The following is a 27,186-nucleotide window of genomic DNA, read 5'->3' on the forward strand; positions in this document are numbered from 1 at the left end:
TTATTTTATTGTGGTTTAGCACTGATTTTTATTTAGATTTTGCACACGTGGGGCAATCCATGATGGTGTGCAGGCAGACGTGAATCACCTCTGTCTCTTGAGTGTAAGCGCTGGAGTTTTACTCCCGTCGCTGAACCTTCACACAGAGATTTCCTCTTACTCTAAATTTATTTATTCTTATCTTATTTATTTATTACTTTAGGGGTGACTGGTTAGCATTTTACACTCTTTGAATCCTCAGACTTTTTTGCCTTTATTGTGTATCTAATTATAATCTGGCATGTCTAAGGAAGGCAGTGATAGTGTTGAACATTTAAGATTCACTTTGAATTATAGCTTTAATTAATGATTTTAGGTCACCACATTATAATGGTAAAAATCTTTCAGCTTTACCTATAACCCATACAGGTAAGAAACCCAGGTATACCTAAATAAACTGATATAAATCTTTCAGCAGATCAAGCTGCTATATATTGGGAGATTCTTAAGCTGTTCTAGATTTCTAAGAAATGCAATCAGAGTTTTCTTCCAACATGTCTATGCAAGGGAAAAGGAGGAAAGGGTAGAAATGCTTTATGAAAAGACACTTTTCATGATAGCCTGATGATGACCCATCCAATCAACTCACTTTTATATCCAGTGATAATTGTGGCATTGCTTTTCTCCTAGATGCCTTTGGTCCCTTCTGTTAACTCTATTTGTGCTGCTATTGTTGATTGCATTTTATGAGCGCTTTGTAAATTGTTTATTGTGCCCATATAGTAATCTTGCTTTGTTTAATCTGAATAAGCCTTGTATAAAATACCAGTTACTATTTGTTTTATATATAAATGCTTTTTGGTAGTGTAGTATAGTGTTGTGTTTACCACTGACAAGAGAAAAAAATAGTTAATTTTATGTGCTGTTTTCCTGTGTGCACATCCAAGGTGCATTTTGTCCCTGAAGGTGGAACTGTAGCACAGATTGTATATAGCGATGATCAGGATCGGCCTTCACAACAGGTGGTCTACACAGCAGATGGAGCCTCCTACACTTCAGTAGACACAGCAGAGCACACACTGGTGTATATTCATCCAGTGGAAGCTGGACAGGTATGTTGAATTAACCATCTTTTGTTCTGTTAAATGCTCCTATATTTGTATTAAATTGTACTTTCATTGCATTTTACCCAAAGTTGATTTACCATACATTTTCAGGCCATGAGCAAGATGAGTTAACATTTTTTTTAGAATTTGTGCTTCATAGAAGTTTTTCCTAATAGAAGCCACTTATGGTGAATTGTTTTCGAGTTCCTGTGCCATGCAATGATAAGCTTCTGGAACTACAAGATTGGTAGTTACCAATGGGACATGTAACATGCACACTGTATGACGGTGATAAGGTGTTCTGTGGTAATATCCTTGTTAGCACATGTGTTAGATAATTTTTCTGGGAAAAGGTGTGGCATGAGCGGGGAAACATTGTCCTGTTAGCACATTCTAGGTAATGTGCGCTAAGGGCCAGATTCTGTAAATGGTGCCTAAATCAGTTGGCGCCTAGAAAAATGGTGCCGGATGCAATGTCAGTTGTGCTTAGGCGCTGTTTACAGAATCATATCTAGTGGTGCCTATGTAAAAACTTAGGCCCATGAAATGAAGGCCAAGATTTTAAAGGCCTACATTTCAGGCACCTGTTTTTGCAGAATCATGCTTAACGGTGCCTAAATTCTGCTCTACTCCTAAAAACACCCACTTAGACGTTAGGCGTTGCCAAGCGCCATGAGATAGGGTAGGTGCATTTTGCCCAATAATTTTTTTTTTTTCCAATTATGAGTCTAACTTACCTCCCTTTTTACAAAACCATAGTGTGGTTTTTAGTGCTGGCAGCAGCGGTAACAGCTCCGACGCTCATAGGAATTCTATGAGCATCGGAGCTGTTACTGCCATGGCCGGCGCTAAAAACAATGGAATGGTTTTGAAAAAGTGGGAGTAAGTTAGATGCCTAAATCAGCAATTTAGGTGCCTTACTTTAGGCGCCTCATAGAATCTGGCCTTAACTGGATAATAGCTGAGTTAACGATGGATCACTTAACATCTTCTACATAGGAGTTACCAAGAGCTCCTGCATGAAATCCTTGCAGTTACTGCATAAAACAAACCCTCAAAAAACAAATCAAAGGTTTTTGTAGTTCACACACTAAAATCTATGTTAACTCCAAATCTTAACTCCCTTTATTAAACATGTCACAGTATTAATAAAAGTTTCATTATTTTATGGTGTTTGGGAGGAGCAGTAAGCTTAACAGTTTATTAATATTAAATATAGGAATCAGGAGGATGATGAACTCCTGATTTTAAAGCTACAGGAATTTAAATTCAGCTCTTCTGTCAAAATTTTATTAAGTGTAATTTTTTGAAAATATACACTTACTTAGTAAACTTGGAGCACAAGTCTTGTGATATATAAGTTCTTGTTTAGAGAACATGGTCCAATTTCCTGGTGAGGAAAGTTGGTTGACTATGATTTAATGCAGCAGCAACTGAGATGAAATATGAAGGCTATTTGTTGTGACCAGGTGTGCTTTGGGCTTCCAGTTCAATCTGAACTGGTCTATGTTGGGCAACAGTGCTATGAACTTTCATGTACAACTAAATGGTCTAATTTTTCCCTAGTTATATAATTTTCGATGTGCAACTAACTGGCATATTTCCCTGAGCCTTTCATTGCTTAGACCAAAAAATTAAAGACCATGATTCTCTCCAGAGCTTGCTGTGACAGTACCCTAGTTCTATCTGATATCATTAAGCAAAGATTGGGGGACTCTCTTTTCCTTAGCAGCTGCCCGGAGATCAGAAGTTGTACAAGGGAACTGAACATGAATCTTCCACACAGTACTTGCAGCTGGGGCACAGATTTCACTCCATATGAAGATTACTAATTAACTATATAGGATTGTGATTATAGAATTGCTCTGTTTGAAACATACAATACAATACAGAGCATTCTCAGAAATTCACAGACAAAGAATAGGTTATTGATCTTCTAGTAGGTTATTTAAAGAATGTGATGTCTAAATTGGATAAGCCAGTTAAAAACTGGGTATAAGAAGGGCTGTATCTCAAATATGTTATTCTTCCGTAGGCACTGTTTGCTGACCAGTCCCAAGTAGCTTATGTTCAGCAGGATGCCACAACTCAGCAGGTAAGATTCAGCTCTGATGACCAGAAAAGCTGTGGTAAAGTTAAAGGGTTACTTGATACATTTTCTGTGAATTAAAAGCACATGGAATTTCAAGGATGACAATCTCCCAGGAATACTCTACTCTGGTACTAAAAAGAATTCTGGTAAGGTAAACCATGCCAGTAAAATTGACCATGCAAAACGGTGAATTGGGATCTGTTTTGTATATAATGCACTCCATCACAGATAAGTTTCACGGATTCACTTGTAACTAGGACTGATTCTGTGACATTAAAAAAAAGGACGAAAAAAGGTTTTCTCGAGTAAAATCCTTGCCAGGTTCTGCACCCAGCCCCCATCCCTCCCTGCCAGGCTCTGCACCCTGTCCCACCTCCCTCCCTGCTCTGCTAGGCTCTACACCCAGCTCCATCCTTCACTCCATCCCCTGCCCTGCCAGTCTATGCACCCAGCCCCCTCCCTCCCTATCCTGCATTCTGTCTCTCCTCCCTTACTGCCCTGCCAGGCTCTGCACCTTGTCCCCCTCCTTCCTGATGCTGTGCAGGCTTCCACTGGGCCTGCCTTAAGATTTGGCAGTCCAGCAGTGGGCCACACCTCCTGTCCCAGCTGACTCTTAACAATTCTCACCTCCCTCCCGCCTCCCCGATTGTAAAAATGGTACCTTTTAAAATCCCTTGTGGTCCAGCGGTGAACCAGTTCAGGAGCGATCTTCCTATGCTACCCTGTACAGAGGCGCTATCTGAATAGCTGCTGTGAGTTCTCATAGCAACCTCATGAGTTCCCTGCAGTCTTGCAGTTGCTGTGAGAACTCACGGCAGCCATTCAGATAGTGATTCTGCACAGGATAGGAGCACAGGAAGATGACTCCTGTTTTAGTTCACCACTGGATCACCAGGGATTTTAAAAGGTACCATTTTTACAATCGAGGAGGCAGGAAGGAGGTGAGGATTGTTAAGAGTATTATCCCAGGACAAATAGGCAGCGTATTCTCACATATGGGTGATGTCACCAATGGAGCCCCGGTATGGACCACTTCAAAGTGCATCGCCACTTTAAATCTTTAGAAAGATTGCGATAACCCGAGTGCCTTCCCGACCGACGTAGGCGCGCGGTTCCTCAGTTTCTTAGTTTCCGTGGAGCTAAGAAGCTGTGTTTTTTTAACGGCTATTGAAACTTTTTTCCTTGCCTTCCTGCTCTCGTGCTTTGTGATTTTTTTGTCACTTGTTTTTTTTTTTTTAGTTTATCCTATTTTTGTAAAAAAAAAAAAAGTTTCATTTTTTTCTACTTCTCTCTTTAGCGGGTCTTCGGCCCGGAGGGGTCTGTTCAACAACCTTGGCCACTGACTTTGATTTTGCCGACATGGCGTTCCTGTCGATGTCCCGCTCGCTAACGAGATTTAAAAAGTGCGGTTACTGTGCTCGGCTCATCTCTGTGACTGACCGGCACCACTGGTGAAACTATGGAGGGGGAGTCGGCATCACTTCCGACACTGCGCATTTCGACACCGACAGAAACATCTGAGATGCCTCTGGTGTTGCACCATACTATCTCTGTAGGTAAGCTGGCTAAGAAGCCTTGCCCTACCTCCTCTGGGACTCAGGTCAAACTAGCATCGAGCCAAATCATGCCGACCTTGAAAAATTCAGTAAGTGCCCGGTTCCAATTTCAGTGAGTATCTCGACATTGGCATCCTCATCACCAGACTGGAGTGCCACACCAGTGGTACCGGCGAAAAAGCTTTCCCTCAAGCAAAAAATTAACAATTTGCTTCAGGAGGAACTGGGTGAGCATTTCCAACTGTTGATACCGACACAGCTTATGCCTCTGTCGACACCGACTCTCCCGGTGCGGACTCAGTCTGAGCAGCTCTCGACTATGCCTACACTGTTAGTGGATTCTCCACCGGTGCGGATACCATCGACACAGGAGTTGATAGATCTCTCTCCACCGCACCAATCATCCTCGACTCAAATGTCCAGAGAGGTTACGCCTACAAGGTCACGGAAGGCCTCTCGTAAGATGAAACATCTCGAGGCTTCGACACCGAGTCTCCGACACCGTCCTCATCCAGAATTGAGACTTGTTTGGAGAGACTTATCAGGAACTACTCTACTGATGAGGATGATTCTTCTGCTTCAGACTCACCTCATCGTTCTCAGGGAGCTGCTTTCATTTCAGAACGCTCTTCCTTCTCAAAATCTCCGTAGAATGTCAGAAGATCTTTCTATTCCTCTGGAGGCAGACTCTAAGCATTCTAAGCAATTCTTGGAGGCTTTGGATTATGATCAACCTCCTAAAGAAATGTTGAAGCTACCGCTCCATGACATTTTGAAGGAGACTTTCTACAAAAATTTAGAGACTCCTCTTTCTGTTCCAGTGGCTTATAAAAAGTTGGAATCTTTATACAGGGTGGCTCCTATTCCTGGGTTTAATAAACCTCAACTTTTCCATGAGTCGTTGGTAGTGGAATCTACCTTGAAGAAAGCTTTGGGAGCTAGTGTCTATGTGTCAGTAGAGAAGGTAGAGCAATGGACAAGTTTGGTAAACAACTTTACCAAAACGTAATGTTGGCAAACCGATTTGGAAATGATAATTTTCACTTTTCCTTCTACCTGAAATATCTGATCAAACAATTTGCAGCTTATCAGAAATACATTCCATCATGCAAGACACAGTCTTTTCAACATCTCCTTACTCAAGTCTTCCAACTTAGGAAATATATGGTTCGGATGACTTATGACAAGTTTGAGTCATGTTGGTGACTATGAAGCAGCTGGCGTGGTTCGGTGGCTCCGAACTGGATGTAAACCACCAGGATAGATTAGCCATTACTCCATGTCTGGGAGATGGAACTTTTTGTACCATCAACATTACATACATCATTGGGAGCTCATCACTACAGATCTCTGGGTTCTGGACATCATTCGTCAGGGGTATGCTCTCCACTTTCATACCATACCTCCGGATCATGCTCCAAGAGAGTCTATTTCGGACCCTGCACAGTCCTCTCTTTTCCTTCAGGAGATTAAATCGCTCTTTCTTCTAAATGCCATCGAAGAAGTGCCTCTATCTCAACAACATCAGGGATTTTACTCCCGTTACTTCTTAATTCCAGAGATGATGGGGGGTCTGTGACCCATTCTGGATCTCAGAGATCTCAACAAATTTCTAATCAAAGAGAAATTCCGGATGCTCTCCCTCGCCCTGCTTTATCCACTTCAGGGAAGCCTATACCCACATTCCAATCCATCTGGCTTCCAGGAAATATCTCCACTTTAAAGTTAATCAGCATCACTTTCAGTACAAGTTACTTCCTTTTGGCCTGGCATCTTCTCCCATGGTCTTCACGAAGTGACTGATTGTAGTTGCGGCATCTCTCCGATCCCATGGTCTTCAAGTCTTTCTTTACCTGGACGACTGGTTGATCAAAACTTCTTCGTCTCAGAAGGTGGCTCTGGCAATGTCTCAGACCATTGCCTTTCTTCAAGCCTTAGGATTCAAAGTCAATTTCCCGAAATCCAATCTCATTCCATCTCAACATCCTCAGTTCATTGGGGCTATCCTAGACACTATTTTCATGAGAGCATTTCTCCCTTCAGTCTCTGTCAGCAGATATTGAATCTTCAAACCATGTCTGCGAGGTGCATGATGGTTCTTCTAGGCCACATAGTTTCAACAGTGCATGTGACACCACTGGCAAAGCTACATCTTCGTACTCCTCAGTGGACCCTTACGTCTCAGTGGTCTCAAGCGACAGATCTTCTCTCTCAGCATATCTCTGTAACATCATCTGTTCTGCAGTTGCTTCAAAGGTGGATGACCTCCTCCAATCTATCCAGAGGTCTCCTTTTCCACTTGCCTCTTCATCAAAAGGTGATCATGACGGATGCATCTCCTTATGCTTGGGGAGTACATATGGATGGTCTTCAAACCTAGGGTCATTGGTCAACCAGGGAGCTGAGATTTCACTCCAATTTCCTAGAGCAAAGGGCAATGTATTATGCCCTCAAGGCTTTTCAGCATCACTTAAGCCCTCAAGTCCTCCTCCTTTGCACAATCAAGTAGCAATGTACTACATAAACAAGCAAGGAGATACGGGCTCTCTCCTGTTATGTTAGGAAGCCCAGAAAATCTGGCTTTGGGCGACAGCCTGCAACCTTTTCTTAAAAGCTGTTTATATTCAAGGGGAGAAGAATTCCCTAGCAGACAATCTCAGCAGAATTTTTCAACCTCACGAATGCACTCAGCTCTACAGTTCTCCATCCCATCTTTCTTCAATGGGGCACTCCGTAAGTGGATTTATTTGTGGCTCCCCACAATCACAAGTTGCCCCAGTTTTGCTCCAGATTATACTCCTCACTGTCTGGAAGCAGATGCCTTTCTTGTGGTTTGGACGAACATATTTCTTTATGCAATTCCACCCACTCCTCTCATATTAAAGACTGTTCAAACTCAAACAAGAGTCAGCCATTTGATTCTAATGCTCCCCTCCCTGGGGGAGCTGCAATTTTTTTAGTCTTTCTTCATACGTGAGATCCTTGAACCCCAAGACCATCCTGGTCGCCATTCGCTGAACCGAATCGATCCTCAGCATGTCCTTACGGTAGTGTGGTCTCCAGAACTGAACACAGTACTCCAAGTGAGGCCTCACCATGGATCTGTACAACGGCATCATGACTTCAGGTCTCCTGCTGACAAAACCTCTACGGATACAACCCATCATTTGTCTTGCCCTGGAGGAAGCCTTCTCCACTTGATTGGCAGCCTTCATGTCCTCACTAATGATCACCCCTAGATTGCGTTCTGCCGTGGTCCTAACCAAGGTCTCACCATTTAGTACATAAGTTCCACGCGGGTTTCTCTTACCCAGGTGCATTATCTTGCATTTTTTAGCATTGAAGCCTAGCTGCCAAGTAGTTGACCATCTTTCCAGCAGCAGTAGATCGTGTGTCATATTATCAGGTAATAAGCTTTTGCCTACTATGTAGAGAGTTGCGCGGGGACAGAAATCCCACCCGTCCCCGCCAAAATCCCACCCGTCCCCATCCGTCCCCGTGAGGAATCCCTCCGTCCCCACCCGTCCCCGTGAGGAATCCCTCCGTCCCCACCCGTCCCCGCGAGGAATCCCCTCCGTCCCCACCCGTCCCCGCGAGGAATCCCCTCCGTCACCATCCTTCCCTATAAACTTCAGAAATAGTTATTTTATTTAATTATGCTACTGAATTAAAGGCTCTGGTAGAGACCCATTTACAAATAAGCAAAGAGACTTTATTAATTTGGAAATATTAATTGGGAAGAATACATACTTTGTAAATGGGTTTCTACCAGAACCTCTAATGTAAATATAAAATATAAATACTCAGCTGATGAGAACCCACAAACTGTCAGCTGAGGACTTCCTTTGCAGTTGGCCGGGGGTCCCTTTTGCCAAGCTTGGCAGGCAGCAGTAGCGTCCCTGAGTCAAAGATGCTGGCACCTCAGTGGCTCATGGATGCTGCCAGCGACTGCTGCGCTTGGTGGAGGGGAGTTCTGGCCATCTCTAGAGGAGGTCCTCTGCTGGCGGTGCTTGGGGATCCCCACCAGTCACAGCAAGGGTCAACAAGTACTTCAACACTGTAGAAATAAAACCAGAAATGCATTTCCTTTTCTTTTGAACACAAAACAAAGACATCTGCCATATACATTTCCCAAAGCTAAAATATTTTAGTCAATAAATTCCGTTTTTTACCTTCGTTGTCTGGAGACTTATTTTTCCATAAAGTTGGTTCCAGTTTCTTTTTTCCGCTTTCCCATCTTCTGTAAATTCTTCTGTTGCTGTCCATTGGTTCCCCCTACCATGGTCCAGCATTTATCTCTTTCTCATCTTTCGTGCCTGCCCACCAGCCCCATGCCCAACATTTCTCCTTCTATCACCCCTCTCCAACACGATGCCACATCTCTTCCTCCATTCCCTTCACCACTGTCCAATATTCCTCCCTCTTGCATCCCTTTCAATCTGTCCCATTGTTCCCTTGCCACATTTCTCACTCTCATCTTTTACTTCCCTATCACATTCTGTACCTTCCTCCCTACGACCAAAAATTCTCCTCTTTCTTCCATTTGCCGTGTGTGTGCCGTGAGGGAGGTCTGGTGCCCCAGAGTAAGAGCAGGGGTGCCCACACTTTATGGGTTTGCGAGCTACTTTATAATGACTAAGTCAAAATGATCTACCAACAATAAAATTAAAAAAAAACACAAAGCACAATGAAAGGCAGAGAAAATGTTAATTATTCATATTCCGGGTTTTTTCAAAGAGGTCATGGCAGATGACTCTATGCAATGTCACCTCGGTAACAAAATACAAAAATAGACAAATACACCCCCTCCCTTTTTACTAAACCACAATAGTAGGTTTTAGCACAGGGAGTTACGCTGAATGCCTCGCGCTGCTCTCAATACTCATAGGCTCCCTGCGCTAAAAAACGATATTGCGGTTTAGTAAAAGGGAGCCATAGTGCAAAATATAGACAGCAGATATAAATTCTCAAAACAGACACATTTTGATCACTAAATTGAAAATAAAATCATTTTTCCTACCTTTGCTGTTTGGTGATTTCATGAGTCTCTGGTTGCACTTTCTTCTTCTGACTGTGCATCCAATCTTTCTTCCTTTCTTTCAGCCTCCTGTATGTTTCCTCTCCTCCAGACCTCATTCTCTCCCCCAACTTTTTCTTTCTGTCTCCCTGATCCCCCTTCTTTCTTTCTCCCTGTCTGCCCCCTTTCTTTCTTTCTCCGTGCCCTCCCCCAAGCCACTCGGTTTGCTGCCACCGCCATCGGGGAATAGCCCCCAAGCCACCGCTGTCCCAAGCTTTCCCTGCAGAAGCGTCGCGCTGACCAGCATTCCGCTCCCTGACGTCAATTCTGACGTAGGAGAGGAAGTTCCGGGCCAACAAGGCATTTCTCCTCATTCCATCCAGCCTGAGCCCCATCTCTCCTTGATCCAGCATTTCCCTTCTGTGTCTGTCAGAATTAACATTCCACCTATTTTCCAGCATCACCCTTCTTTGTGTCCATCTCACCTATATCCCTATCTCACCACTTTTTCAGAATCTTCATTTGTCTCTGTCCTTGTTTTTACCCCATGTTCACCATTTGCCCTTTCAATGTCTTTATCTCCCCCCCCCCCCACTTTTTCAGCATTACTTCTATGTCTCTATTTCACCTCCTCATCATGTCCCCTCTGTATCTCTATCCTTATTCAGTAGGTCCTGCTTACTCTTTCTCTTCTTTGTGTCACTATCTCCATTTTCAGCTTTCCCCCCTTTTCCTTTGTTACTGCACCCGGTAGCCAGAATCTTTCCACCCTCCCTCCACTCTAGCCCAGCCCAGTATGAAATATTTCCTTTTGTTTCCCTCCCCTCTCTCTTTCTCTCTCTCTTCTCCTCCCTCACCCACGAGTCCTGCATCTGGCCCTCTCCCTTCTACCTGCACCTGGCAACACCCCCCTGCTCCGCGGCTCTCTTCAGCAACTCGTCAGCAGCGGTGATCAAGACAAGCTGCCGACATCGAGGCCTTCCCTCTACGAGTCCCGCCTTTGTGGAAAAAGGAAGTTGAAACAAGCAGGACTCGCAAAGAGTAGGCCCCGACATCAGAAGCTTGTGTCGATCGCTGCTGCTGAGTTGCCGAAGAGAGCCGCAGAGCAGGGGGTGTAGCCGGAAGCAGGTAGAAGGGAGAGGGCTGCTGGAAGAGGTAGAAGTTCCGGAGTATGACACCGACTCGGGCCAGGATGATTTCTTTTTCAGGCGTGCAGCTTACAAGTCTGGCGTCGCGGCGGGAAATAGCCATGCTGAGCAGTGAGCTCAGCACGTACACAGATGAAAGCCTTGCTTGCTGATTGGTCCGGCGGCACGGCGGGGCGGGGCCTCCGGACCAATCAGCAAGCAAGGCTTTCATCTGTGTACGTGCTGAGCTCACTGCTCAGCATGGCTATTTCCCGCCGAGACGCCGGACTTGTAAGCTGCACGCCTGCATCGCCAGAATTTAGGTAGGCTGTTTTCATCCCCATGGGAGTCCCGTGGGCCAGGGGGCGTCCCCGTGGGAGTCCCGTGGGTCAGGGGGGCATCCCCGTGGGAGTCCCGTGGGCCAGGGGGCATCCCCGTGGGAGTCCCGTGGGCCAGGGAGGGAACCCGCGGGATCCCCGCGATCCCCGTTCCTGTGCAGACCTCTACTACTATGTTGCAAAGTTTGGCGTCGTCAGCGAACAGTGCTACCCTTCCTTTAAGTCCTTGCGTCATATCTCTTATGAATATGTTGAATAGAATCGGGCCCAGGACTGAGCCCAGCGGCACCCCACTGATTACGTCCGACGCCTCGGATGGGGTACCGTTCACCACCACCATCTGAAGTCTACCGCTCAGCCAATCCCCAACCCATGTAGTTAGAGTGTCTCCTAATCCTATCAATTTCAACTTGTTCAATAGCCTTCGGTGTGGGACGCTATCAAATGCTTTACTGAAGTCCAAATATTCCACGTCCAGTGACTCTCCGGCATCCAGTTGTCTAGTAACCCAGTCAAAAAAGCTAATTAGATTAGATTGGCAGGATCTACCCTGGGTGAACCTGTGTTGGTGGGGATCACGTAGGTTTTCCTCATCTAGGATAGTGTCAAGGTTCCGTTTGATCAGTGTTTCCATGAGTTTACACACTATAGACGTGAGACTCACTGGTCTGTAGTTTGCTGTCTCTGTCCTGCAGCCCTTCTTGTGGAGTGGGATTACGTTGGCGGTTTTCCAGTCCAAGGGGACTCTTCCTGTGCGTAGGGAAAGATTGAAAAGCACAGATAATGGTTCTGCCAGGACTTCACTTAACTCCCTGAGCACCCTGGGGTGTAGGTTGTCCGGTCCCATGGCTTTGTTTACTTTGAGTCTTGATAGTTCGTTGTAGACGCTACTGGGCGTAAACTCAAAATCTTGAAACGGGTCTTTCTGGTTATCTCCCGTCTGAAGCTGTGGACCAGCTCCCGGCGCTTCACAGGTGAAGACTGAACAGAAGTATTCGTTTAGTAGTTCTGCCTTGGCAGAATCTGATTCCGCAAAGTTGCTATCCGATTGCTCCAGGCGTTCTATCCCATCTTTGTTTCTTTTCCTGTCGCTAATATAGCTAAAGAAAGATTTATCCCCTTTCTTAACATTCTTTGCTAGCTCTTCCTCCATTCAGAGTTTGGCCTCTCTGACTGCTTTTTTGACAGCTTTAGATATGTCTAGATAGTCCTCTTTCGCCCCCTGTTTTCCTAAATGTTTGTAGGTGATAAATGCTTCTGTTTTCTTTTTAACTAGGTCTGAAATTTCTTTACTGAACCATTGGGGTCTTTTGTTTCCCCTGCGTTTACTTACTGTTCTTATGTATCGGTTTGTTGCTTAATATAGGATGGATTTCAGAGACGACCACATTTCCTCCAAATTGTCAGATTTTGCTTGTTTATGTAGCTCCTGATGGACAAAATCTCCCATGCAATTGAAGTCTGTGCCTCTAAAGTTGAGAACCCTTGTTGCTGTGTTTGACTTAGAGAAACCTTTCTTGAGGTTGAGCCATACCATATTATGTTCGCTGGAGGCCAGTGTATCACCTACTGAGACTACCGAGACGCTATCTCCATTGGTGAGTACTAGGTCTAGTATCGCCTGGTCCCTGGTGGGTTCCAATACCATTTGCTTCATCTCAATCAGTCTGCATCAGGAGTCTTAGGAGTCTTTGGGTATCAATTGGATAAATATGCTCTAAAACACAACGATCAAACCGTTGCTCCGAATCTTGTGACACTACAAACCAACACGACCTTGTCCGGGTAAATTGATTATCAGCCAGGTAAATGGCTTGAAAAGTTATCCTTGAATTTTATGCCTTCAGTTGCTATACCATCACATGTGTTGCATGGCTGTATCATATATGATATTATGATATTTGTTGATTAGATGTCTGTATTTTGTACAATACATATTCCATGGCTATATTTTGATATACAGTACATATCACAACATATAAGGTAGGCATGGCCTACACTCTGGAACCAATTAGGAATAGTAAGTCTGTATTGTATTTAGGACTGGGGGATTATTAGAATTTTACATTGCCTGAATGATGGCTATAACAAGTGGGATATGATTTCAGGTAACTGTGCTCTTGCCTGCTGCTCAGAGCCTGAATACTACCAATATCGCTGTTCTCAGCAATGTCTCCGAGACTCCACAGCAACTGGCACTGGAACAGGCTTCACAAGCGAACAGAGTAAGTTCCTTGGGATAGAGGGAAGGTCTTTTGTTATTACAGTTGTACTTGTAACTTCTGCTTGGTATTTAAATGCCTTTTTCTTTAACATGATTTTTGTTGAAGGTTATTTTAAGTTATCCTAGCCATATCCAAACCGTGTCGAGCTCCATTCTCATGGAGATGATGCGGTATATAAACTTAAGGTTTAGATTAGATTAGATTAGATTCCTCTAAAGAAATTTCCCTATGCATGGAGCACAGTTGCAAAATTTTCTATATGAGGCAATTCAAATATATTTACATAGTTTCTTTCCTACATAAGTGTCTCAATATGCTTTTTATTTGAAATCTATTTTTATTGAAACAAATGCGCAAATATACAAATGTAAATCAGAACCTAGTACAATTTTTAAATTTTTTCACCAACGGTCTCCTACCCCATAATCCCCTTTATATAACAATCATCAGCAAAATAGCATATTTTTAATGATACTGGATGGCTGGCAGGTCTGTATTATAACCTCCATCATCTCTTTTCATTTGATACAAGTAAAAGCCCTATTCAATCCCTCCCCCATCCCGCCCCCCTGGAACCTCAGCTCACATCCTAGACTACATCACACATTGACTTCTCTAGTCTGCAAACCATTCAAAGCCATGCTACAGGCCCAAAATGATTTTTAATTACACTATGGTAGAGGCAGTAAAGTATCTGGGAGAGGATGACATGAATGAAGGAAGGCTTATTGAGGTTGATAGAACTTTAATATTAGACTGTATGGTTTCAAAAACTGTTCTGAAGGACTTCCAATTGGTTGCGTGTTCAGAACTACTCTAAGGAGTTTACATTAGCTTCCTTTTCGATTGAGAGTTCAGTTTAAATGTGCCTATATAGTTTTTAAAATCTTACATGGTATCTTTGATTTGTTGGTCCCTCTAGCTTTAAATTCTTCGAGATCTTCAAGTTGCAGAACTATCCATGCATTTAAACTTTCTTTTTCCACTGTAAAAGTGCCAGATCTATCAGTAAAATAGTTTATTCCTTCCCCTATTTACTAACAGCAATTTGTAACGACCTACCTTCTCAAATAAGATCCTGTCTATCCCTTCAAGTTAAAAAAAAATAAATTCTGAAAACTACTCTGTTCCAGCATTTTCTAGTAGATAAGTTTCCATGAGGTCAATTCTTTCTATTAACTACAACTATTGTTAACCGAGTTGAGCCTTGTTTCTCAGGGATGACTTTTTATTTATTTAAAATTATTTATAACCCGCTTATACACAAATCTAAGTGAGGAACAAAATCACATTAAATTATACAGATAAATTCAAAATCAACTTAAATAAAACAAGTCCAAGATTTAGTTTAGTTTTAGTTTAATTAATGAATATGCTTATAAGATTGGTGCACATGATAGAAGGACTCCTTGGAAATATATTCTATAGATCAGTGTCTCACAAATTTTGCAAAGCTGTGGCACACTAAACATGGTGGCCTTGGCTTGAGGCATCCAGAAGTGTTCAGATATTGATGCAATGATGTCACACTCATGCATGACATCTGTGCATGCGCGAAGGCCCTCCAGATGAGGCCTTGAGCTGCCAGTGGGTGGTGCTGGAAGGAAAGATGTGCGGAGAGAAGTTGAGGCTGTGAGAAGCACATCCTGTAGACAGTCAGTCAGCATGGGCTCTTCTCCTCCTCCCTGGTATCTCACAGCACACCTGAAATCTCAGATGGCACACTAGTGTGCTGTGACACACAGTTTGCAATACTTCTATAGATATTCATTTTGCTATCTTGAAAACTCAACTGACTGGGGTGCTTGAGGAAAGGTTTGAGAACTATTAAGCAGAGAAAACCAGAGGCAAAGGAGAAAATATGAGGGCATATTTTGGTTTTGTTCTTGACTGTTTTAGATTGCTCCTTTATACTTCCAGCCTAGTCTGAATCAGGTTTTGGATTTGGCACCTTAAACCTTCATTTATAATTACTTGTATCATTAGAATTTTTCCCTTAGTTTATATCTTTCCATGATGTCCTCGCTCCCAGTGCACCTAGTTTGGTCATTCCACTAGGACTTCTAGAATTCTGCAATCATGAACTTTGAATCTGGTAAGGAGGAGTCAGTCTTTAGCAATGTCTCTGCAGCATTCCCTAGCCAACACAATGAGGAGATTGAACTGGGCTTGGGAATACATAAGCATAATGTGCAATATTTGCCTCTTGAGTCACTATGCCAGCCAGAATATCAGTTTTTGATTAGTAGCTGAAAGTTGGGTGAAGACTATTGTTGCAGATTGTAGGTAGAAAAAAACTTTCAGTAACAAGGCTGGAAGCCTGACTAGTGACAAAGTGATGATCCTCAGGCACCAACTCCGCAGGGTTGGACTTTGAGTACATACATCAGTTTTTCAACTTCCCAGGCAAGTTAGATCCTGTGCCGGAGGAAGGAAGTGCTACAAAGGCATATTAAAAGGGTAATTTTATAAACCATTTTTATGCATAAGAGGGGAATTCTATAACTGGATACCTACCTTTAGGAGCTTCTTAAGTGTGTAAATATACAGAGTACTAGTCTACTACTACTAATCATTTCTATAATGCTGCTAGACTTACAGAGTGCTATACATTAAACATGTAAGAGATAATCTTTGCTTGCCAAACAGAAATGTCTTCAGGCTTTTTCTAAAGCTAGGTAGGAGATGGAAGTTGACATAATATTAACAAGTTGTTTATCCCATATACCAGCTTGGTATGAAAGCAACTTACTAAAGAATCGTTTATAGACACAGCCTCTAAGGATGGAAAATCAAAAAATCGTAAGCCATGTAAATGTTTCCTAACAGCAAATACAAAATGCTCAAAAAGATAGCTGGGTAGTAGCCCATTCAGAGCTTTAAAACATAGACAGCCAAACTTGAAAATCATTCTTGCTTCAATAGGCAGCCAATATAACCTATGATAATACTGAGACACATGGTTGGATTATTTCAATCTGAAAATCAGGCGAACCGCAGTACTTTGCATAAGCTACAGCCTTTTAATATTCTTCTTACTAATTTGATAAATACGCAAGGGGGTATATACATGGATGGAGCAAGAGAGAGGCATAGGCAGGGCTGCCATTTATGTGCACAACTTGTATAATACTGTCAGTTACATATGCCTGTGCTGCATTTACATTAATCTATGGCTGGTGTAACTGCAGTAACGCACATGTACAGTAGGTGCACCAGTACTGGGTTATGCAACCATTCTTATATGGAATCTAGGCATTCAGAAGTTGATATACAATAGGCTCTTTCTGCATGGCATTGGGGTGCCTAAAAGGAAGTGCCCACTTACAAAATTGCCCTCCAGAATGCTTATTTACCTGTGTAAGTGGGCTCTGGTAAAATTTAATCAGGTATAGCACTTACTTGTATAGTAGGCATGCTTAGCAGTGGAACACGGGCACAGTCGCAATTTATGAGCATATTTTGAAAAATGCTTGTGATCATGCATATTATAAGTGCTATGTTTATGGCAGCTCTTAAGCAGGTATAAATCTCAGTCTTTCAGTTAAAGTGCCTGGTTTTAGCCTATTTTATTAAGATACATAGGCCCCTGTGTCTTTGTAAATATTCACCCAAATCCTGCAAAAATAGTATCTTGATTGAAGGTGCTGTTTCTGCAGGATTTGTGCAATTGTTTGATAGTCACAAGTAGAAAAGGCTAAAATAGTCACCTTGCTGTCTATTAACTTAGGCATCTGTTTATGAAATTATCACCTAAAAGCTTATTTCAAGAAAACATGTGGATTATATCGAGAAGAAAAAGCTAATAACTTCTTTCAGTGGTGTTAAGTCCTCCATTAGGCAGCAGTCTGCCTTAAGAAATGTCATGTTCTTTAACCTGAAAAATAAAGAAACTTTTTTATATGAAATACAGCATCTATTCAACAGACTTCATGCTATCATATAGGATATAGCCATGCAGTGCAAATGATGGTATAGCATATTCTTCAAGGACAATTTTTAAAGCAATTTAAACAGGTAAATAGTAATTTATCTGGGCAGTATAAATGGAATTTTAATAAAACTCTGTATCTTTATGCCCAGACAATAGTAAGCTAAGCCTCAAGGAGACTTTTGTAGGTTATGTTGATGAGAATGTGGGTCTCAGATCAAACTCCTGAGGCACCCTAGAACCATATGTAAATATGTGGTAGACATCATCCTAAAATTGAGGAAGGAGCAAGAGGTAGAGTATTTTAAAATATGATTATTCCATACTGGGTCAGAACATAGATCCATCAGCATCCTGTCTCTTGATTGTGGCCAATTCCAAGAAGTAGATTCAAACCTTATTGCTCATATGCAGAGATAAGCGGTGACATTCCTAAGCCTTCATGGCTAATAAGTTTTAGACAGTTCCTCCAGGAACTTGCCTAAACATCTTATATTGTTTCCAATTCAATGTGTTTGAAAGAATTCTACATAATGGATCTGAAATGTCTATCTGAGCAAATAACAATCCAGAAATCTAATCAAGTTTAGCAAATAGGAAAAAACCATGGAAACACACATTGGGCCTGATATTCAAAGAATTTATTCTCCTAAATTGGCCTCATTGAACATTTACTAGGGCTGAATGCATAAATCTTTATTCAAAATTTCACTAAATATTTTTTATATATATATATATATATATATATATATATTTTATTTAGAAATTTGTATACAAGATAAAAGATACAACACTCTGAAAACAAATACAACCATAAACAAAACTTAGGATAAGAGAGTCTACCGCATGGTTTCTTTGAGGAGAATGAATGAGCCCAACAAAAAACAGATCAATATCCACCCTCCCCCACCTCATTCCCTCCCCCCCAAAGCACTCCAGTGTCAAAAATTCAAAAGAGCACTTCGGGCTCCATGGGACAAGCTATCCCAAACAGGAGCCCAAATGGCCCGGAATTTTCTCCAACGGCCAGGGCCACAATTCTTAACATCCAAATATTCATACTTTGACAAGGTAAACAGTTCATTTTTCCACATAGTAATGGTAGGCGCCTCTGCTTGCTGCCATAGTAAAAGTATGCATTTCCTAGCCAACAAAGAAGCTTTTTGCAGCAACAATGAATTACCTTTAGACAAACCCAAAGAAGAGAATTGAGAAAAAAGCAGGACATCCGCCCACAAAGGAACTCTCCTCCGCATGATCGTCTATAGATGAAGACCAACAAAGAATCAAAAGGTTTGCAATCTATCGCAGGATCAAAACATATGAAATAAACCAGCTGGTGTTAAATGGCACTTAGGACAGCTGGCATGAGAGGCAAACCCTGCAACATATGCCCTATAGGGGGAGATGTAAAATCGTAACAGGAATTTGTAATGCTGTTCTTGCAGGACAACAGAGCGAGTCAAGCGCGGGAGATGTTTCATAAGAATACGCAAGCCATCACCAGTTAGCTGCTCAGAAGAAGCAAGGTCCTGATTCCACACCACCGCCACAGCATCATAGTCCCAGGGAACACTGAAACTACCCAAACTGACCTGGTGAAAGGACAAGCTGGTTCTGGACTGTCGAGACAAAGTCAATGTTTCCTGAACCATATCTGTCATGTCTTCATTTAAGGTATTATGGTCCAAAGAGTGTAGGTAATGGGTGACTTGTCTGTAAGAAAGCCAATCTCAAGCCTGCAAAATTCTCCGAGCTTGAAGATCCTGAAAGGAAATAGGAAGTCCTTGCTCCGACACCACATCCCGCAGTCCATCTCTGCAAATAGAGCTTAGAGCCATCCGGGTCCAAATCTTGATTACCCCATAAGGGCAATAGTACAGTAGAGGTGAAAGGCAAATACATACGCTTGCATAACCATTGCCAGCACTGTCTCATAGATGTCAGCAAAGGATGAGAACGAGTAGGAAAAATCCGATGAGGTCTTTTGGCATGAAGATAGTATAACATGTGCATTGGTGCCATCAACTGCTGTTCAAAAGAAACAGGGGTATAGTATTGAGTGTTCTTAATCCAATCTACCAGATGTTGAAGGAGATAGGCTATATTATATCTTCTCAGGTCCGGCAATGCCAAACCACCTCTCCGCACCAGCAGAGCGAGTTGCGCTAGGATCAATCTGGCTTTCTTATTGTTCCAAAGAAATTTACGCAAAATTTTGTGATACTGACCTATATCCTTATTAGTCACATAAATAAGAAAAGTTTGCATCACATAAATCCATTTTGGAAACAATACCATTTTGAACAAAGCAATTTTGTCCTGCAAAGTCAGCAGGAATTTGGTCCAAAGAGCCAATAAATCCCATGACTTTCCCAGTAATACAGTAAAATTTTCAGCTTAAGCTTTTTTGAGGTCACCAGTAATATAAATCCCCAAATATTTAAATCTGTGTGCCACCTTTCGTAAAGGAAATGGGGAAGTCCAAGCCTCATAAGTATACCCACTAATTGACAAAGCCTCAGATTTTTCTAAATTTAATTCAAAACCCGACACCCCCTCATGAAGATCAACCAGCTGCAAGACCATTTTGAAAAGATCTTTGGGGTTGAGCCAACAACAATAAGATATCATCGGCAAAGGCCAGACAACGCACTTCGTTCTGTCCCACTGGAAGACCCAGAATAGCACCATCCTCCCTAATACGCTGCAAAAATGGTTCCAAAGATAAAATGAATAATAAGGGAGAAAGTGGACAACCCTGACGAGTGCCCCTCTTTTCACTAAATGTTTAAATTGAGGAGAATAAAAAGTGGGTAATAAAATGGATGGATTTAGGGTGTGGTAAAGAAGTTAGGAGCTTAGCAAAGTTTTTGAGCACCAGGCTCAAATTAGGCTCATAAATCCAGCTATATGAATGGCAGGTCTAAATTTATGAGCATAATTTTTAACCTCCTAAATTAGCATGACTTTTCAGCTGAAAAGTTATGCTCCTAAGTTTGGCTGAAAATATGGCACTAATTTAGGAGGCTAACTTAGGAGCATAAATGTTGGAGCTCAGCATTTTCTGAATATCAGACCAACAAAAGCATGTATTTACATGCCTATATATAAAGGCATGAGCATTTATGCTAGCCAAATGGCTAGTGTAAATGCTTGAACCTAATTGTAGGTAGTTAGGTATGTAAAGCTAGGTATTCTGTGACCTGTGTGCACAACTGCCAGACGTGCACTTAACATGCCCATGTTCTTCCCAGGTTCATGTCCCCCTTGCAGTTGCATGCACTGGAATTTGCACATGCAATTTATAGACTAAGGGCAGTAATGCATGTAACTGCCAATAAGCGCCAACCAAAATCAATTATAGTCAATAGTTAGTCAATAGCAATTAGCAACTTATTAAGATGCATGCAACGGTCCTTTTTCTATAAATTATGCATTCAACTTTGTGCACTAGTCACTAAGTTGGGTGTGCAAATTTCTAGAATTAGGGGACTGCATATAATCTGATATATTCTTTGCTTTTCTCATACATTATGCTTGTTATATTTCTTTAGGCATCATTATCGGTGCATAACCAGGGTTTACCTCCTATGGAGGAAGTGGATGGGGATGCTCATCTGTCCTCTCTGCACAACCCCATGGGTCGGTCAGATGCAGAAGAGGATGAAGAAGAAGAGGAGGAGGACGAAGAAGACGATGAGGATGAAGACGACGATGGTGAAGAGACGGATGCATATGAATGGGAAAGTGATCCTCTTCGTCCCTATGACCCTCATGACTTGTGTAAGCTTTGATCTTATTCAAATTCTGGGCCCTTATGTAACTTTACCAATGTATATGAGGCATATACTGCCATTTCAGTAATTCCAGTACTGATCCTCCATGTACCAGTACCTATTCATCTTAGTCCCGATTTACAGTTCATTCTACCATTCTTTTTTTTTTTTTTTTAAATTCTTTATTCATTTTTACATATTACAACAAGTGTATAAGAAAAATCATTCGAACTTATAAATATACACTTGATTAACTTTCATATATCATTAAAAATATAACTTTTCAGCCAATACCTATATTCTAGAATATTTTGAATATTATGAACTATTCCTAGTATCTAAACAATTGATATCAAGTTAGAAAACCCTCCCAACCCCTCCCTCCCCTTACAAAAGTTCCATTCTCAATACATCAAAAACAGTTAAATACTCTTATACATTATAGGATTTAATATTTATTACCCACCCACACCCCTCCATGGGAAAACATTATTACTCATTACAAAAATCTGTTAATGGTCCCCAAATCTTCTGAAATTTACCAAAATATCCTCTTTGTGTTGCTATTGTTCGCTCCATTTTATATATATGACACACAAAATTCCACCAGAAATCTGCTATGATTTTTCCAATTGAATGTAATCTGTTGAATGGCAACTCCAGTCAATATAAATAAAAGTTTGTTATTATTTGACGAAATCTGACTCTTCGCTCTCATTAACATGCCAAATAAAATCGTATCATATGTCAAGGCTACCGGATTCTCTAACATCCTATTGATTTGAGGCCAAATTGATTTCCAAAATACTAATATAAATGGACAATAGAATAAAAGGTGATCTAATGTCCCAGTCTCAAGATGACAGTGCCAACATCTATTAGACTTAGAGCTATCTAGTTTTTGTAAACGAACAGGGGTCCAAAAAGCTCTATGCAAAAGAAAGAACCAAGTTTGTCTCATAGATGCAGACACTGTACATCTCATCCTCCAAGATCAAATTCGTGGCCATTTAGACTCATTAATTTGATGCTTAATCTCAATGCTCCAAATGTCCTGAAGACCAGTTTTTGGATTTTTATTCACAAATCCAGATATTAATTTATACCACTGTGTGGCCTGGTGCCCCATGAAATCTACTTGAAAGCATAAGAATTCCAAACTATATTGATTATTAAGAGTTTTCCATTCAGGGAACCCCGCCATTCTTTTACCAAGCCTCAGATTGCTCTGTCATTGGATGTGAAGTATGATCTGCGGAATCTCCTTGCTAGAGCCATTGTATGTTTCATTTATTTAGTTTGATTTATGAATTACCCCTGCAAGACATCTCACAAAACATCTCATAAAACAATTTCTAAAACAAGAAAAAATAACAAACAATAACCCAATCTCCCAACCCATCTACCCTCTAGCAAGCTCAAACAATACTAACACTATTTACTGCCCCTTCTTACATGGTGGGTCTGTCCAAAGCAGAAAATGATAATTGTGCCAAATTCTGTGCATATTTATTTTTATTGTGACGTAGGCCTCACAGAAATTCAGGTGTTTCCAGAAAACATTAACCCAAAAGAGTTACGGAGTTGGGTGAGCAATGGAATCCTTTACATCTTTCTTGGTGGGGGAGAGTTCAAACTATTAAAATGATGATATTGCCTGTAGTTTGTTACCAAATGAGTATGATACCTATTTATTTTCAGGGGTCCTTTTATAAAAAGCTTAATAGCATTTTAATGAAATTTCTTTGGCTTGGTAAAATGCCTAGAATAGCTTTAGTATCTTTGCAAAAATCAATTAAGGAGGGAGGGGTAAATTTTCCAAATTTTTATAGGTACCATCAAGCCTATATTTTACATCAGGGTATGTATTGGATCCTCCCAGAACTTATAGATAATGCACCGGATTGGTTATATTTGGAATGGCGCCTTATGTTTCCCTTAAATTTAGTTCATCTTCCAAGTATCAACATGCCTAGAAGATACAGGGAAAATAAGATATTAATGGATACTTGGAAAATGTTGAGGTTTATTAGTAAATTAACACCTATCCCAATAAACAAGTCAACTAATCAGTCTTTATGGATAAACTCCAAGATTAAAATTGGCGGAGCTCAAATCCTTTGGAAGAACTGGATTATTGTAGGCATTCGATCTCTGAAGGTAAACTGCTGGAATTTTCACAATTGCAACATAGATTTGGTCTTAGTAAAATACAAAGTTTTAAATGGTTGCAATTGAAGCAGGCCATTCAGGTTGGGTTCCCTGAATGGAAAACATTGAATAATCAATATAGTTTAGAGTTCTTATGCTTCCAAGCAGACTTCCTAGGGCATCAAGCCGCATTGTGGTATAAATTATTATCTGGATAATTGAATAAAAAACCAAAAAATGGTCTAAGAGACATTTGGAGCATTGAGATTAAGCACCAAATTACTGCATCTCAATAGCCACTAATTTGGTCTTGGAGAATGAGAGGTACAGTGTCAGCATCTATGAGACAAACTTGGTTATTTTTGTTACATAGAGTGTTTTGGACCCCTGTACGTTTGCAAAAATTAGATAGTTCTAAGTCCAATAAATGCTGGCACTGTAATCTGGAACCTGGGACATTAGATCATTTACTTTATCAACTGTCCCCACAGTAAAAGTTTTTGGAATGCTATTTGGCCACAAATTAATACATTGATGGAAAACCATGTAGCACTATCATATGATACCGTGTTATTTGGAATGATGATGAGAAAAAAAAGTCAAATTTCACCAGAAAATAACAAGCTTTTATTAGTCATGACAGGGGTTGCCATTCAGCATATAACCAACAAATGGAAGAATCATAGTAACTTTAATTATACATTTTGGTGGAATACAATTTGTCATATATTCAAAATGGAAAGAGCAATAGCAATACAAAGAGGGACATATACTAAATTTATAAAAATATGGGGGCCATTGACAAAATATTGTAGTGAATGAATAGTAGGTTTTCTCTTCTTCTTTTCTTTTTTCGTTGTCTTCTTTATGGCACATATGGAGGGGTGGGTAATGAAAACAATTTTACATAATATGTTATAATATGGTATATAATGTGTATAAGGTGATTGGAAAGTACTTGAAGGGTGGGGGAGGGGACAAAAATATTTTCAGAATTTTATTAGTAGATATAAAAGTGATATTGTGTATTAATTTGTTGTAATTCAATATTTTGTGCACTTGATGTAAAATATGAAAATGAATAAAGAATTAAAAAAAAAAAGAAAACATTAACCCAATATATTAACTCAAACCAGTGAAAGCAGCTACAAAAATGATTTAGCCTTGAAGTCCTTGCTTGTAAATCCACAATGTACTTAAACCACCTCAAACATCTAAATAATCTTTCAGCAATATTAGAGGATTTTGTATCAGAGTCTACACGAAGATCTACTTTGATTGTTTCCTTAATTTTTGAGCAGGATTTGAATAATGTGCTGATTAATGTGCTCCTGTTATTTGTGTGGTATCATTAATATATATTCATGTCTCCTGTACTTGTCTGTTGCAGGGTGTGAAGAATGTAACAGTGCTCATCCCTCAGTGTGTCCTAAACATGGGCCTCTGCATCCCATCCCTAACCGACCAGTGCTAACTAGGGCAAGAGCCAGCCTACCACTGGTGCTGTATGTGGACAGGTTCTTGGGAGGAGTTTACTCAAAAAGGCGCATTCCCAAGCGTACTCAATTTGGTCCGGTTGAGGGTCCGTTGGTGAAAAAGTCAGAACTGAAAGACAGTTATATTCATTTAAAGGTACCAGGACTTTACTATATTCAACCCCTCCCCCAAGAGGATACAGCTACCTTTGTTCTGAAAATGTTCTCAAGCTAGACAATGAAAATCACTATGGTGCTCTGTTAAATTAAAAAAAAAAATAAAAAAATCACTGCTGCAGGAGAATCTCTCAACAATCTTCTTGATCCCTTCGGTAGCTGTAGTTTGTATGGGGAGAGAATTGAGGAGGAGGTAGGTAGGCAGAGCTTACAGATGCTTCAGATTGGAAGCATTGCTGCACATTTCTATTTCAGTGATAAGGATTTATTCATGACCATCTACGGTTAGTAGTGGTTGAAAGATTTTATTTGATAGTCTTTTCATGATGTCCATGAAGTGAAGTGGTTGATCAGAATAGTTTCCATTGGATTGAACGATTAGGATAGCCATTACTTTGGCTTAAATTGGCACACTGGCTTTTAATCAACTGGAGTTGGTGACACCCCAAAAGCTATGAAGCTAGTTACATGTCCTACAAATAATAATATACATGGTTGAATATAAGATTTTGGCATCTCTAGGCAAGATCAGAAGGTAATCTCAGTATACCTGGGGGGTAGGAGAAATGGCAAGAGGATGTGAAAGATTCCAGATATTGGAGAGCCAGAAGAGGAGAAAAGGAAGGCCATGGTCACAGTAACACCCCTTTGAAGCAGCACATCCACATGGCCCACAAGTTAGTGGAAGCAAGCTCCTCGTTGACCTGACCTTTTGAGCTTGGATGCACTAAAGATAGTCGGTAATACCGACTGCATCGCTGTTGGCCAATTCTCTGGCCGATTCTGAATTAGCAATCAATTAGCAATTAGCAAGTTTGCATGCAAATGATTTCCACGGAGGTGCAAATGATTTGCATGCAAACTCGACAGATCAATTGCTCAATGAGCAATTGACAAATGTGCAGAGCCCTAACAACAGTGTCAAGGGAAGCCTCCTGTCACTGCTGTTAGGGCACCACGAACCCCCCCCCACGGCAACAAACATGGCAGGAGGGATGCCTACTCTCTCCTGCCAATGCGACTCCCCCCTCCCCGGCAGCGATATGGCAGGAGGGATGCCCACTCCCTCGCCAGGTGTCCCCCAAACATCCTTTGCCCTCCCCCTTCTCCCCTGAAAAAAAGCAGGAGGGATGCCCACTCCCTCCTGCTACTAGAGGTCTCTGAAACCCGTGTACCTTCTCAGAGACGTTGGAGCAGGACAGAAGCTCAATCCGTCCTGCTCGTAGGCTTGCCGCTTCCGAATGGTGGGGCTTTCTCTTCCTGGTGCATCATGTGATGCACAGGGAGGGGCCCAAGGCCCTGATTGGCTCAGACGCCTAAGGCCCCGCCCCTTTGGAGGGGTCTTAGACATCTGAGCCAATCAGGGTAAAGAGTTAGCTTTTGGAGCCCTTACTATCCTGGCTTCTAGTCTCTGTATTTTCAGGGGAGCTTTATCTTTCTTAAGGGGCTTTAAAGACCTGCTTCCCTCCTTTAGAATGGGCTTGCTTTTAGCTTGTTCTGGTCTGAGTGCTAGTTTTTTTAGCCATGACAGGTTCCTGCCTATCACAGTGTGTAAAGATACAACCGCCCAGACAAGCATCATTCTTTGACGTGATTGGTCCTTGAAAACTAATGGAAAGTAATTTTATTTTTTATGTAGTAGTTATCCTAACTTGAGTAACAAAGCAATCGAGGCTTTGTTACTGTTTGAATCTTCTTATCTTTGCAAACATGGATTTTCAGCTCTGACAGAAATTAACCCCCTCTTTTACTAAGGTGCGCTAACCGATTAGCACGTGCTAAATGCTAACAAATCCATAGACTAACATGCTTGCATTAGCGTTTAGCGTGCGCTAATTGGTTAGTGCACCTTAGTAAAAGAGGGCCTAAATTTAAAAAAAGAGAACGACTGCAGATGGTGTCTTACGTCTGTCCCTGGCAAGATGGTTGAAGCACTGATCAAAGATAGCATAGTCCGGCACTTGGACGCACACGACTTGATGAAACCCAGTCAACATGGATTCAGGAAAGGGAAATCATGTTTGACGAATTTACTCCAATTTTTTGAGACCGTGAACGAGCAAATTGATAGTGGGAAGCCAGTGGACTTCCAGAAAGCGTTCGACAAAGTTCCACACGAAAGACTTCTCAGGAAACTACAAAGCCATGGCATAGAGGGAGATATACAAAGATGGATAGGAAAATGGCTGGAAAACCGAAAGCAGAGAGTGGGCATAAATGGGAAGTTCTCCGA

The 27,186-nt window shown here is 41.4% G+C and overlaps 1 protein-coding gene across 6 annotated transcripts in view; it reads left to right on the forward strand.

Moving 5' to 3' along the window:
• Positions 1–27,186, forward strand: part of PRDM10 (PR/SET domain 10) — a 230,992-nt gene that overhangs the window by 27,151 nt on the left and 176,655 nt on the right. For 4 of the 6 annotated variants that reach the window (XM_033918444.1, XM_033918447.1, XM_033918445.1 and 1 more), the window contains exons 3-7: positions 927–1,091; positions 3,121–3,180; positions 13,324–13,440; positions 20,929–21,157; positions 24,692–24,933. In XM_033918444.1, the coding sequence (XP_033774335.1) occupies positions 927–1,091; positions 3,121–3,180; positions 13,324–13,440; positions 20,929–21,157; positions 24,692–24,933 (813 nt within the window). Of the gene's footprint in view, positions 1–926; positions 1,092–3,120; positions 3,181–13,323; positions 13,441–18,886; positions 19,049–20,928; positions 21,158–24,691; positions 24,934–27,186 lie in introns of those variants that run through there. The other 2 variants (XM_033918448.1, XM_033918449.1) reach the window with 2 other exon arrangements.

Source organism: Geotrypetes seraphini, chromosome 13 (assembly GCF_902459505.1).
Source record: "Geotrypetes seraphini chromosome 13, aGeoSer1.1, whole genome shotgun sequence".
Taxonomy (NCBI): domain Eukaryota; kingdom Metazoa; phylum Chordata; class Amphibia; order Gymnophiona; family Dermophiidae; genus Geotrypetes; species Geotrypetes seraphini.